The sequence below is a fragment of the Lupinus angustifolius genome, chromosome LG08 (assembly GCF_001865875.1).
Source record: "Lupinus angustifolius cultivar Tanjil chromosome LG08, LupAngTanjil_v1.0, whole genome shotgun sequence".
Classification (NCBI taxonomy): domain Eukaryota; kingdom Viridiplantae; phylum Streptophyta; class Magnoliopsida; order Fabales; family Fabaceae; genus Lupinus; species Lupinus angustifolius.
Genome location: NC_032016.1, coordinates 24,462,565 through 24,477,214, shown reverse-complemented (window position 1 = coordinate 24,477,214; position 14,650 = coordinate 24,462,565). Strand labels below are relative to the sequence as shown.

The window sequence follows — 14,650 nt, the reverse complement described above, 5'->3', positions numbered from 1 at the left end:
CTAGAGACAAATTCCCTTGGGAAAAAAAGCATTTCACTACTCTTTCTATTATGCATGATATGTTCTGAATGAACAAATGCTGACTACATATCAACACTGCTCTGCATAATAATGACCCCAAGAAAATAATAGTTCATAATTGATACAATGAGGGTTCAGAGGTAACTATAACATCTGAATATGGAACACAACCATACACCCCTGAGCCTATAAATTAAGAAACAAAAATGAAGATAAAATTCCCAATTTCAGACAACACAAGACCCTCCAAAACTAACAGCAATTAATATGTAAAACACTAAGCAAGAATCTGAACTGGATACTTATCAATGCAATCTCCCCATGGAGTCTTTGGTGATGGCTTGACATGCCTCAGGGCCTGCCACACTGCACTGTTACACTTAAATCCACTCCCAAATGCAATTTGCCACACCCTGTTCCCCTTCCTCATCCTCCCCTTTGCTTCAATGTAAGCCAACTCATACCAAATTGAACTAGAGGAAGTGTTCCCAAACCTATGCAGAGTCATCCTAGATGCTTCAACATGCACTGGCATGAGCTGCAGATTCTTCTCAAGCTCATCAATCACAGCTCTCCCACCAGCATGTATACAGAAATGTTCAAAGGCAAGCTTGAAATCCGGGATATAAGGCTTCACCTTGGAATTAAACAGCTTCTTAGTAATCAAAGTAGAGAAGAACAAAAGCTGTTCACTTATTGGCAAAACAAGTGGACCCAAGGTTGTGATATTAGTCTTAAGAGCACCACCAGCAATAGCCATGAGATCCTTCGACAACGAAACACCGGTTTTCCCAACATCGTCCTGCTCCTGATAAACACACTTAAACGCCTTATCGTCCGCACCTTTATGAGTCCTCACAACATGAACAAGCCGGTACTTGGATTTCCTCTTATCAGAGGACTTGTTAGATAGCAAAACCGCAGAGCCACCGACACGAAACAAGCAATTAGGTATCAACATAGACTTCTTATTCCCAAAGTACCAATTCTGAGTAATGTTCTCAGTACTAACCACAACAGCATAAGTATTCCTATGAACCTGAAGCAAATCCTTTGCAAGATCAATTGCTATAACACCAGCACTACAACCCATACCCCCTAAGTTATAACTCCTTATATTACCCCTCAACTTATACTTATTCACAATCATAGCCGAAAGCGAAGGAGTGGGGTTAAACAAGCTACAATTCACAACAAGAATACCAATATCTTTAGGTTTAACCTGAGTATTAGCAAAGAGATTATCAAGTGCACCATACATAACTTGTTCAGCTTCTTCTCTAGCAGCAGCCATTGAAGGTGTTGGTGGGACATGATGCATTGCTTCAGGTACGTAAGTCTCTTCTCCAAGACCAGAACGTTGTAGAATCTTGCGTTGAAACTCAAGAGACGATTCATCAAAATCACCAGTGAGTCTAGAATGTTCCATGAACTGGTTGAATTGGACAGTGAGATTTGAAGGTGGTCGGTAACATGAATAATCAACAAGGAATATGGATCTGGGTCGGGTCATAAAGAAAACAGTGGATCCAGAAACAAGGATAGTGGAACATATGATAACAGTGACGAGGTTGTACTTGAGGTGTAGCCATAACGTGTGGATATCCTGAGGGTTCATCTGAGATGCTTGAACGATGATGAGAGCCATAAGAGGGATCAAGGTTAGGGTAACGAGATGAGTGATAAGATAATGGTAACCAAGTTTCACGTACTTGAGATTCACACTTTGGAGGAAATCGGGTAGCCTCCGTGTGTGGTGGATCTGAACGCCGTTAGGGGTGGTGGGAGGGGAAGTCATGGTAAAAAAATAATAAGAAATTAAAAAGAGGTATATATAGATATATAGATATATAGAAGTGTATGAAAAAGGTGAAGGGACGTTAGCTATGAGAGTGCCACACACGCAGAAAGAGAGAAATCTGCATGTGTGGGGTTGAGGAAAGTGAGAAAAGGGGAAAAACGTTGAGGAAGAGAAGTTGAAGAAATAAAAAGGTTTGATTTAAGGGATGAATGAGAAAGAAAGAAAGAAAGAAAGAAAGAAAGAGAGGGAGGCACAAATTGAGAGACTTGTATTATTCACCGGCTTGACTTTGTAACTGAAAACCACAACCTGGCTGAGCTGTTTTTAGGTTTGGTTCTATTCTGATTTCTTAGTTGTCAACTCCCCCGTTACAATTTCCACGACGTTTTCGCTTTTCCCTACGTTATCCCCTCAACTACCGCACATAATAATATTTCATTTCTCTGTCTCTCCGATAATATTTTTAAAATAGTTGCTTCCCTTTAATTCATATATTATCTACATTCAAAGGGTGACATATATAAATTTCTAATAGGTTAGATTTTAAATTAGTTTTAAACAAATTGATTTTAAAAAATCAAATACGGGTCTAGTAATGTAAGGCCTCACTAATAGTTTAGATCTCATCGTTCTAGTTATCAATTATAGGGATATCTAATAACTTAGATTTACTTACTAATTCAAATTATTGGATATCCCTATAATTGATGGCTGATATGGAGTAAGTGTATCTCTCCTCTACTTCAAATGTTTTAAAACAATAGGTGTGAATAAAAAATGTTTTTAAATAAATATTCACTAATAATATTTATAGAAAATAGATATTTTTCCCCTGAATTTTAACAAATTAAATGAATTTCTTAAAATATAATATATATACTCTATGTATTCACCTTTTTTTTAGAAGTTGTTTTTAAATTATTAAATATTTTAACATATAATTAAAAATATATAAATGTTAATATATATTAGAAAGTTGTTTTAATAGCTATTTTATTTTTATATGCTGATTATTATAAAATATATAAATGGATAATTAAAAATGAAATTTGTTGGCCATATATAGATACATGGGTATTTGTGGCTTTCTTATTTCAAAATTGTATAGGGTTATCATATTTGAATATAAAACGACATTAATCATAATACTCATTCTTTCCTACCAATAATAACCATAAAACTTGAGTCATCGATCACACATGAATTAACACCTAAAAAGCTAATGATTCATAGCATATTTTTCTCTGCTTTGGAGTTTCAAAAGTGTTTTCCTTGAAATCTCATATTATCAATATTCATGTGATAATGTTGATGGGATTTCAAGATGATATTATCATAATGTTAATGAGAACGTTGATCATGGTTTCAAAAGTCTATTTTTCCTGAATCTCCATGTTGTCGATACTTCCGAAATGGTCACTTGAGATTGTTGGTGAGGGCTTGAAAAACATGTTTCCCCTAAAAATTCATATTATCTCATTGATCCAAATAATCACCTTAAGAACAATGGTGGGGGTTTCAAATGCATGATTTCCTTGAATCACAAATTTGTCTCTTATGCCTATATAATAATCTAAGAACGTGAAATGCCAACAAAAAAATTAACACAACTTTTTTCCTTTCTTTGCACTAGGTAGGACATTGTATTTCTAAGGATTAAAAAAATGGGTAGTGTGTTTCTTAATTTTTATTGGATAGTTAATAATGTTTCAATTATAAAATAGTCATGATATTTATCATTTTGAACTTTTTGCCATATAAGTAGATTATCAACATGGACTAAAAGTGATAGACACGCACTGGATGAAGAGATTACCATATATTTCAAGTGTGTTTTGAAGTGAATATGTGTTACACTAGTGAGAATTAGATAAGTTAAAAGTGTATAAGTTTATAAATCTAAAAACCTAGCAATTTGTTTGTGAGTTAGTTGTTGGATGACAAGAGAGGGAAATGAAAGACTCAAGAACTATAAAATACACTTATGAGATGACTTTCAAATCTTATCTTTCTATTTCGTCTCTTCCCTTATATATTTCATTCACTTAGTTCAGGAAATAATACTTTAACGATCATACTTAGATAAATAGATATTGGACACGCCATGACTGACGTAGATTTGTGATAGATTTATTTACCTAGACTGACATTTGTAGGATAAAGACATTCGTTAATGATACTCATTTCATCAATAGACCACGTGAAACTTTTGTTCGAAATCATTATGGAAGCTTGTGGTATTGTATAAGACCAACACTATAAAAATCCTCATGCTAATAATTTATTTAACTAAACATGAACAATCACTTACATTTTCCTAAGGTATTTGATTAGTGTTGCGAATGATACCGTGATGCTGGTCTTCATTGATAATCAAGTGAAAAGGCTACGAAAAATATTTCATCTCGAATTTCTAGGCAAGCACAAAAACTTTCCCGTAATTTTGATCAATTTGCAATTTATCTCTACATAATAATATTATTATTATTATTATTTTGGTAAGGACAATCGTAAATCTACGACTCTTGGGCAGCAACTATCACCACTCACACATGGGAAAAAGTATTTAAATTTTAAATTTATGTACCAAAAAAAAATAATGTACCATTTTTTTAAATTTTCATCTAATTTTGTTTTCCAGGTCAATTATGTAAATGAGTTTAAAATCTATGCATTGTCAGTATAAATTTTAAATCTGTCGACTATTAATTTGTATTATTTTTGTTTAATAAATGTTAATTAACATATGTATGATGAATGACCTCACTGATAGTGTAGAAAACACTTACCCGTATATATCTTAAATTCTATGTAAGTTATTGTAAAATATGCAATAAATTATCCCAAATAGTGATTAGAAGCCTAACTAAGAAATGAACGCAGATCTGTCCTTTGCCTCATATATGGCAAGATATAAAAGTTGGATGAGGAACGTGATTATGTGGTGAAGGTTTGATTCTAGAATAAATTATAATGCATTCTTATTTTTTTCTCCCTTCATTTCAGATCTCAGGTTTGATTCAAAGTATGTGGATAAATTTCAAATCAACCAACGTTTACAGGGATAAAAAAACATGTAATCCTTCAATTTGATAAAATTTGTTTTCTTAATCAATTGTGTAAAGTGACGCAAGAAATTAACACATAGTGATTTATTTCAATCTTTGGAGACAGATCCAAACTATGAAATGAGCGCATATCTGTCATTTACCTCATATATATAGTAGGGAATCAAAGTTGAACAAGGTATGTGATTATGTGGTGAAGGTTTGATCCTTTGGTTAAATCATAATGCATTCTTATTTCTTTCACCCTTCATTTCAGATCCAAGGGAATTGGTAAAACAAAGAGTAAAGCATGCCCACGCTTACATTGGGAGCACATATGTGCCCGACTTTTTTGTATCACTTTATATATTATTATCATTATTTCTGATTAGTTGAAAAAATTAATTAAATTAAAATCATAGTTATTAAATATTTTTATGGTCAATCATATCTCCTGATACATAGAATGATATAAAGGAGTGGGATATCAATATATTCCACGATTTAATTCAATGGAATAAAAATAGGATAAGTTGACTCAGCTTCAATGACTAATACAAAAAGTAGCTTCAAACAAATGTTGTTGGTTGATTGGTCCCATAAATGTGTCTATCCAAATTATCCCACCAAAATAAATGAAGTGGACCATACAAATTAGTACAAGCATTACACATTAGACTCACTTGTTTTTTTGGAAAAGTTTATCAAATTCAATAGGAATTTTTAAACCTTATTATTATAAAGTTTGAGTTTAAAATGTATGCATTATGAAGTTTTTTACATAATCAACACATCATTTGAATTATATTATTGTTATTTTAAAGTTAATGATAATTAACATATAAATAATAAATGACTCGCTGACAACGTAAAATACATTTATACTGTCAATGTATATATATTAAATCCATAAAGTTTTTCCTCAAAACTATCCTCATCAAACTCTTTACAGCCTATTTTTTCTCACAAAACATCAACTCCCAAATTCACTCTTAATTATTCTCCCAATCTCTCATTTTTTGGGCATCCACTATTGGATCTGGGCTTGATTCATCAGAAATCAGGAGTAGGCACTTTCCCCTAAATTTTGGACTGTATTTTTTTAGCCTAGTCCTAGATGCAAGGGCAATAAGAAATCTTTATTCAAAATCACAAATATTGAAAGCATTGATGATCCTTAAGGCAAGTGCAATATGAATTCTAAAACCAGCATGTGTAATGTGAGCTCTTCATTCAAAGTGACAATTTAGAAATTGGTTGGTTTAGCTTTTATGACCTAAAAATGCAACTTTAGGATGAATTTGGCAAGATGATCATCAATGCATTCACTATCATCTTCAATGTCTTAAAAAAACTGACAAAATGGTTTAGAAAATGTTTAAAATTGTTGATTGGATTGCGTGAAGATCATTGGTCAAGCCAAGTGAAATGAATAAAAATTCATAATGCCCTTCAATTTTGAAGGAAGTTTTAGTAATTTCTTCTAGAAACATCTTAACTTGGTGACATTATGTCCTTGGTTTTAAGGGGCAAGAGTTTCTACCTTCTCTGGAGAATTTGTGTCATTGGTTGCTTTTACTGGGGATAACCTGGTCATGTTTTTTGACTTGATTTGGATGGAATATGATCTTGTTTTCCAGCTTCAAGTTTTCTGCAGGGACTTTTCAATTGTTTTCTTCTGATTGTGAATTATGAATTTGATAATCTACCTAAATTCTTAGTTTTTACAAGGAAAATTGCATTAAAATGAGTAGAAGTGGTGCACACCCAATACAAGAGAAAGATCAAAGAGAGATCTTTGTACTAGCTAAGTTGATACAAGTTTTTGGGTTCAGCGCACCAATTAGCAAACATAATAAAAGAAGAGTTTACATATGAGGAAAACCATACCCACGATCCTGAATTCTGAATTCTTGCTCCTGGAGTCTGTGTTCCTCACGGTTTGAGAGATGACATTGTTATACTGCCACAAAAGGGTCTCTCGTCTTTCTTCAACCTTTCATATAAGAGCACGCATATGAACCTAGAAGGTCAAAACTGGAGTTTGGACATTTGAAAGATTTGGATCATAAGTAATGTAGGATTACTTATTCGATTCTCGGTTTCTATGGCGTTGTGCACGTTGATGTCTAGGAATTAATATTTGAAGCTATTTTGGCAGTGCAGTAGTGTCTCATAATTATCTTATGGAGTATTCTACATATTATCGAAGCCCAATATGTAACTTGGTGACCTGAACTTGGATTGTGATCTCTTGGAATTTGTTATTTGTTTATCGGTTTATTCGGGTTTGCTTGTTTTCCATGATTTTCCTTGGTATGTTAGAGGGAAGGTAATCAATGACTCTGCTGGAGCAGTGGTTAGGTATTGATGCACTAAATGACATGGTATTGCCCTGGCTCTCTGAGGCAGAGGATGATGCACTATATGAAGATGAAGTCTTCATAATGGCAGTTTCTCTGTTGAGCATCTTAACCACTGAAGGCATAGATGGCCTTAGCTTCGGGTTATCTTGAGTGCAAAGAAGGGCAATCTTCATAATACTACAAGCTCCTTTGGCATCGAAGAACCCCTTTAGTGATATGTCTACCAGCCTTATCAATTCCCCTTGCTCATAAATCTCCCATGTCTGTAAGGATAGAATGTTACATAAGAGTTGTTCCAAAAATCTGATAATGCTGTAGAATATGATTGAGTTATGTGATGTGGGAATTGCACTTCAAGATTATAAATAAGCCACAAAATGGACTAGAAGATGATTTTGACTCAACCGATAATTCTACTATCATTTGATTTGGCTTTCATGCTTAAAGACTTAAAAGAAACTAAAATCAATATTAGGGACTTTGGGTAAGCAACTAAAATCAGCATGGGAGTGATAGGTCAATATAGGAATATCTGTTACTTGTTGTGACCCGGTTTTTCAGTTGGAAAACCAAATTTGGAATTTTATTATTTTTTATTTAAAGGAGTTTTTGGCTCTTTTCTCTGTCTACAAAAAATGGGTGTTCACCTATTTTTTGATGTATTAATATTGTAAAAATTTATATATAGTAATTCCATCATTCTTTTGTATTACTATTATTTAAAAGTTTATAATGATTAAAAAACTCTAGTTTATACATATTTTTTTCTATATTTCATATTATATAAAATATCTATTTACGTAACATTTATAGAAAACTGGTTTTAAAATGATACCAAAACTAAAATTGAAAGATTAGGAGTTTGCATCTTACCTTTTCCCTAATTGATTATAATATTCCATTCAAATATGAAATATTAGAACACTACAATTATTAAGATAGTTTAACAAATTGATACAATGATACATAAGAATATCTCTTTACGGTGGATGTCTTACAGGGAGCACATCTGCAGGGGAGCACGTCTTGGAGCATGATGTGCACATTTGAACTATATGGAACATTTAATTTAAATAGATGATTTATTTAATTTAATTTCTTTAATTAAGTCTGAGGGCACATTTGAACTATACGGAATATAGTCCACTTAATTATAAACATATTTTTTCAATTTTTTATCCTTTTAATTCTGTGAAACCTTTTCTCTCTTTGCAAGAGAAATCTCAACTTCCTTGTTACGGTTATTTGGTCGGATATGGCAATGGACATAATAATATATCATTCAAATTGTTCAGGTTTTTTGGTATATTAAGGATATCCAATGGCAACCAGTTAATAAAAGATATTTCTTAAATGAAATGATTAAACAGTTAAATAGGTAAGCTTAACATATAAGTTAACGTAAGATAAGACTACACAAAAGGAATGGGCTCTGATATTTTTAGTTTTTGATTCCATAAATATGAAGTACAGATATATTGAGGTCAAAAATAAGAACCATCATAAAAGACCAAAGCGGATAATTAAACCAACAGAAACCCAAACCCTAACACGAAACAGCGATAAACACTAATCCAAATAATGCATTTAACATGTTAAACAGGAACTTAGTTCCTCCAGCCACCGCCACCAGATTCACCATCACGAGAGTAGCGGGACCCACCATCTCCTCCTCCATAACCACGGTCTCTGCCACCACCACCACTACCACCACCATAACCACCTCCACCGCCGTTTCTGTTGTAACCACCACCACCACCGCCTTCACGACGTCCACCACCATATCCACCTCCACCACCGCTGCGGAATCCACCGCCACCACCTCCATAACCACCTCCTCCACGGCCGCCACCACCACCACCACCAGATCCACGAGACTGAGCCTCGTTCACGGTGATGTTACGTCCATCAAGATCCTGGCCATTCAAACCCTCGATCGCGTCCTTCATTGATTGCTCAGATGAGAAGGTAACGAATCCGAAACCCCTGGACCTTCCAGTTTCACGATCGTTGATAATCTGAACATAAATTTAAAAAATCGAATCAGATCCAAAACAAATTAACCTTAAAAATAAAAAAAGAAACCGAATAGTAACCGATCGATCTTCGCCTTTGTTATAAGGCAGAAGAAGGAACGTACCTATTAGGGGTGAGTAATAAAAGAGAATGAAGTACGAAGAACAGTAACAAGTAAGTATCATAGAGATCAAGTAACGCAAACAGATCGGAGATAAGTCACAGATCAGAATAGGATTAATGAGAATCCAAATCATAATCGTGTCAGATCCGAATCCTGCAGCAACAAACGGACCTTCGAATCAAGGATTTCTCCGTATTGGGAGAAAGCCTTCTCAAGAGCTTCGCTATCGGTGGCCCATGCAAGCCCACCAACGAAGCAACGGAACTCAACATCAGCAGAAGCCATTCAAACTGAAATATCTAAATTAGTATGAGAAAGAGAAGATAGTTAAGAGAGCACGAGTTTTATGAATAAGCCCATAGGGTGGTTATATAGGGTGGAGTGGTTAACTACGGTTAAGGGATGTGGGTTCAACCGTGGTTAAGAAAGTGTTGTTGCGGTGCATTATTCACGGGAATTGGATTCACTGCCTCCAAAATATCTGCCGCTTCTAGCTACAAAATATCTCAATGGTGGATGTACATATTCGCCCCTCACTTTTTATTTAAAGTAAATTACCTATTAATTAATATTATTAATTTCGAACAATAAGCGTTCGTGCTTAAGGGCGATATTTAGTGTCACTGAGCATTATCCCATCTAGTCGTTCACCACTACATTCTAATATTCTAATATGCATTTAATTTAAAAATTAGACCCTCATCAATGTTGACAGAGATCAAGTATGACCTATCACAACACGTCTTATATTATTTATTCATCATATTTTTATGTGTTTCTATTCAAATGTTTACAAAGTATTGATACTATTAAACATATATTCTCATTAAAAATACATATATGTATCATTTTATATGTCAAATTTTATATTGATAACAATAAATAATATTAGGAAGACTTTACTTAAAAGAATATGTATTATATTTAATCTGGTCTAGTGTTGGATTTAGAGGGTGATCATATCAATTTTTAAGTTCGAGATAGCTTTAGATCCAAAGTTAGATCTGAACTCAAAAATATGATCCAACCAACATTTAGAACTGGCTAATAACAAATATTAACTCATCTCTACCCATGTTCCTCCACTTGTCTACTTTCTGATTTAGGAAGCAAGAGAAAAACTTATATGAAGACACATGTAACACCTCATATTTAGAGACAAATATATTTTATGGTTTTTGATGCTATTATTTTGAGATTAAATTTAATTATAATTAAAATATTAATGTGTTGTCAAGATTTTATTGGTTGTCTTTACATGATTTCATTTTCACACAAGTCTTTATCGGGAAGCAATAGCTTTACAATTACATAAATTGTTGACTATAATAAATATCAGGATTTTTAATCCAATCCTTGTGTTCCAGGCCGGGTTGGTGAGAGTTTATTTTGGGTTCTATTAGTATGGGCCAGGCCCAATTCGGTATTGTTAGGGTTTAAGGGGTCGAAGGAAAAAGTAGGATGAGCACAGCAATGGCTTCCACGCTGTGTAAATCAGCATTGAGGGTGGGATCTAGGATCCTCGCAAATGGTTACAAAAGCTTCACTGCTAAATCCTCCTCTCCATTTTTGATCTCTTCTCCTTCGTCAACAAATATCACTCGTGCTTTAAGGTACAGACACTACCTCGTTCTCTTTTTAATTATTTTGATCTTATTCTTACATTCAAAGTTTTTAATTATGAAGGATTTTGTCTGGAACTGGAAGCGTTGAGTCGTCGATGCCTCTTCACAGTGCTATTGCGAATGCTAGGCTCATTTCCAATATTGCACACGCTTCCACTTGCTGGAGCACGCTATCACAAGGTACCACTATTCTTTTCCTTACCTACACTTCGTTCATTCATTACACTCATATATTTGTACTTGTATAATTAGAATAAACACTATAACCGAGTTTGGACTATGGTGTGTCAATCAAATTGAGTGCTTATTTTTTTTCATTTGTTTTCATTATTGAGTATATTTGTACTTGTATTATTAATATGTTATCGACATTTCTTTGTTGACATTGTTTTATAACCTGCTTGTTTAATATATTATATAATACTTTTACATTATATTTAATGTTATATATCTGTTCTTTGCACTACAATTAATATTTACATGCTTTTAAACATTCTTCAAAACCAAATTGCATGTGCCAATGCAAGCGTAACTTTCTAGCTATATGTACATAATCATGAATAGGAAGACTGTTTCATCCTTAGGTGACGTAGTGAAACCCTGTGGGGGAGGGTCATACTGTCTTATGGTACACATCTGTCACTGCATGTGCCATCAACCGTCAGGAAAATAATTAATTATTAATTTTTTAACTTAAATATATTTTTTCAACCAATGACACCCTACTCGTACATGCACTGACACAACTCGTGAGACAACATATGTGCTCCCCGGTCTTAGATGCTCCTGGCCCAAAGTAAGTCAGGCTCCTAGAGTTGGTCATGCTCATGCATGAATATTACTGTATTTAATAAAAAAGGCATATTTCAGTTATTATAATCTGCAGTTATTGTCTTTGGATAAGTTAAAGTCTCTTGAAGGCTCTTACTATGATAGTTTGATATGCTTATTGTTTAGCCACCCAACTAAACTTTTTTCAGTCCTTAAAGCGCTCTGGTTTATATCAACCCTGTTTTCTCAGATGTCTTAGAAATTTGTTTATGAACTTGGCTGGTGAACTTTGTTTTGTAATAATTTGTTAATGGCAATGGGCTCTTATACATCTGTCTATTAGGCTGGGAGATTGTGAGAAAGGTGGGCCTCACGAAATAGACATAGGTTCCAAAACATGTTCTCATTGCCTTTTTTCTTTCAAAAAGACAGATGCTCAGGTCCATGTCCCATCATAAATTATCTCTGTTTATAAGTTAAGTAAAAATTGGAATGACTTTAAAATATAAGAACAAAACTTAGAAAGATTGCCACTGTTTTGCCTTTTTGAATATAATATGACTTGGGGCACTATTTATCTGCTTTATCAGTTATAAACATGTTCTATTCCAGTAATACCTTCTCCCTTCCTCAGAAATAGAAATTAGAGAAATCTAATATGATTTTGGAACTAAGTAATTATAGTTACTAATTAGTTTTTATCCTAGACAATAGGTACTCAGTAGACTTTCTTCATAAAACTAGTTTTTGTGTACATAAATAAGAACTCGATTCTGATATTAGTTTAGCTTTGGTGAGTGGGAGGAACATTTGGTATGTTGGCATTCCCACATGGCTGTAAGATACTCTGAAATTTAATATTACCATGTTTGATATGACCATTCAAAATATTCAAAATACAAGCGGAGCATTTAGGAATAAGGAATTCTTTTCTTTCTGGGTATCTTACATTTCCATGATTTTATGACTTTCTATATAAAGGCATCTAAGGTCCATGTTAAAAACATCTATCTATCGGTCAAACCCTTCCTTGGTAGTATTATCATTATCAATGGGCACCCAGATATAGTAATTATCTTTGTCTTCTTTGTGCACATCTTGACATCTTCTTTTACTTATTGTATAGGACTTGTAAAAACATTGTGACAGACATGCTGGATCCATTCAAGCTGAAAGATTAACCAAAAAAGAGAGACCTAGGTTTTCTTTTCTGTCCCATCCTAGGCGAGAGAACTTCAAACATTGAAATTTGGTCATTGTATTGTGAACCACCTACAGACTTGTATAATTAAATATCCCTAGATTTAACTTCCTCCTGCTGTTTATAACCATATTTTTCCTTGGTATGTCATAGACTTTGCAGTTCCTCGGTGACAAAGACTAAAGGATTTACATCTTAGTTGGGTTTGCATCACAGTTACTGTCTTGTACTTTGCTCATTTTCCTTTGTGGCTGTCACATGATTTTGGATTCCCCTGTTCCCTGGAGTATCACGGTCTAGTTTCAAAAATATTGTTATTGTTTTAATAACCTAAACCTCCTATTCATTCCTATTTGATGAACCATATGTTTCACATCCCGATTTTTGGATTCTATATTTTTTATACTAAGTAGAAAAATGAACAGGAACTCTGATCGGTTTGTTCAGAACTAGCTATGGAGATTTTCTTTATTCTGGTATTTATTTTTGAAGACTCTTGTATCAATCTTTCATAGATATTTATGAATCAATAATATGATAAGATTTTTAGATAAGAAGACAATTAGGAGTCTCATTTGTAGAGTATTAAAAACATTCTTAAGGACAACAACTATAGATGCTCTTAATGTTACCTCCATTAACTCATTTACGTAAACTCCACGTTCTTATCATCACAGGCCCAATCCAACACGTGTCATCTTCTTAGGCCTATCACTTGATACATGCATTTTTATATAGTAGCCATGGTACACGATTACTTTATGATGAATTTTTTTTTCTCACGAAACTATACGGATTATTGAGAAAATATATGCAGCAGTAGTGTATGAGTACTATATGTTTTGACTATATCTATATGTAATTATTATTGACTTTAAAAAATAAAATAATATAGATTAATATTAGATTATGTAGTAACTTATATAAATCTTTATATTAGATAGTGCATAAATATTAAACTTAACTTTATATATTAAATAAAGAGAACCAAATATATATCAATAGTTTGAGTTTCATCCATATTATTTTTGTTTATTTTTAATTATCATTAATTCTTTAAAAAATGATTTATATTAATTGGAATAAACCGTGAATATATAGATTGACTTCTTGCATGATATTATGAATATAAATTTCTTGTGTTATCTTTGGCTTACTATTTTATTCATTTTGGATAATTGACGTGTATGATTTTCAAATTATGACATCCATAAAATTGAGTGTGATGACATCAATGAGAGTTGAAAGCTACTGAGTTGAAAGTGAATTTGATATGATTTGTATCAAAACTGAAATGCTGTGTATCTTAATAAATTAACGTTAAATTCTTTCTAGCCATAATTAAAGTTGAGTTTAGCTCACATATTTTATTATCTTGAACATATTTGAGTTAGATTTTGGAAGGGAAAAAAGAGAAACGGAAGACTTGTGAGTTATATTGCAAGTGTATTTTTTAGGTCCCAAAATTTTCATTTCTCTTTCTTCTCCTCCAAAATTTAACTCTTCAACTAACTTTTAGAGTCTATCATTTAGTTGATTTATGATTTAAGCTTCTTGAGAAAATAACATAATAAAACAAATTAAGGCTTGAGCTTTTGTAAAGGTCTAGTTAGCAAATTAGTCGGGACGATTTATTAAATAATTACATAATTAGTATTTAATACCTAAATAATAATTC

At 33.1% G+C, this 14,650-nt stretch overlaps 3 protein-coding genes across 5 annotated transcripts; 1 reads left to right on the top strand and 2 right to left on the bottom strand.

The window, feature by feature from the left end:
- Positions 17-2,222, bottom strand: LOC109355458 (3-ketoacyl-CoA synthase 4-like). Its single transcript, XM_019598632.1, has 2 exons — positions 1,858-2,222; positions 17-1,826 (listed from the first exon to the last, which is right to left on the bottom strand). The coding sequence occupies exon 2, from the start codon at positions 1,817-1,819 to the stop codon at positions 299-301; it is 1,521 nt and encodes a 506-aa protein (XP_019454177.1). The 5' UTR covers positions 1,820-1,826; positions 1,858-2,222; the 3' UTR covers positions 17-298.
- LOC109355455 (glycine-rich RNA-binding protein GRP1A-like) lies at positions 8,659-9,730 on the bottom strand. Of its 2 annotated transcripts, XM_019598629.1 has the most exons (3): positions 9,547-9,730; positions 8,979-9,253; positions 8,659-8,936 (listed from the first exon to the last, which is right to left on the bottom strand). In XM_019598629.1, the coding sequence occupies exons 1-3, from the start codon at positions 9,658-9,660 to the stop codon at positions 8,843-8,845; spliced, it is 483 nt and encodes a 160-aa protein (XP_019454174.1). In that variant the 5' UTR covers positions 9,661-9,730; the 3' UTR covers positions 8,659-8,842. The 2 variants fall into 2 exon arrangements, with proteins under 2 accessions (XP_019454174.1, XP_019454173.1); XM_019598628.1 differs by having other exon boundaries at positions 8,659-9,253.
- On the top strand, positions 10,743-13,229 carry LOC109353658. 2 transcript variants are annotated; one of them, XM_019596003.1, is made up of 3 exons: positions 10,743-10,988; positions 11,062-11,180; positions 13,126-13,229. In XM_019596003.1, the coding sequence occupies exons 1-3, from the start codon at positions 10,837-10,839 to the stop codon at positions 13,143-13,145; spliced, it is 291 nt and encodes a 96-aa protein (XP_019451548.1). In that variant the 5' UTR covers positions 10,743-10,836; the 3' UTR covers positions 13,146-13,229. The 2 variants fall into 2 exon arrangements, with proteins under 2 accessions (XP_019451548.1, XP_019451547.1); XM_019596002.1 differs by lacking the exon at positions 13,126-13,229 and adding an exon at positions 12,898-12,952.

What these genes read in the sequence shown, in the direction of transcription:
- LOC109355458 (XM_019598632.1), bottom strand. Translation starts at nt 1,819, where the DNA reads ATGACTTCCCCTCCCACCACCCCTAACGGCGTTCAGATCCACCACACA.
- LOC109355455 (XM_019598628.1), bottom strand. Translation starts at nt 9,660, where the DNA reads ATGGCTTCTGCTGATGTTGAGTTCCGTTGCTTCGTTGGTGGGCTTGCA. An exon ending in GAGAAATCCTTGATTCGAAG is followed by an intron (nt 9,254 to 9,546) that starts GTCCGTTTGTTG and finishes ATTTATGTTCAG; the next exon opens with ATTATCAACGATCGTGAAAC.
- LOC109353658 (XM_019596003.1), top strand. Translation starts at nt 10,837, where the DNA reads ATGAGCACAGCAATGGCTTCCACGCTGTGTAAATCAGCATTGAGGGTG. An exon ending in AATATCACTCGTGCTTTAAG is followed by an intron (nt 10,989 to 11,061) that starts GTACAGACACTA and finishes TTAATTATGAAG; the next exon opens with GATTTTGTCTGGAACTGGAA. An exon ending in CTGGAGCACGCTATCACAAG is followed by an intron (nt 11,181 to 13,125) that starts GTACCACTATTC and finishes GGTATGTCATAG; the next exon opens with ACTTTGCAGTTCCTCGGTGA.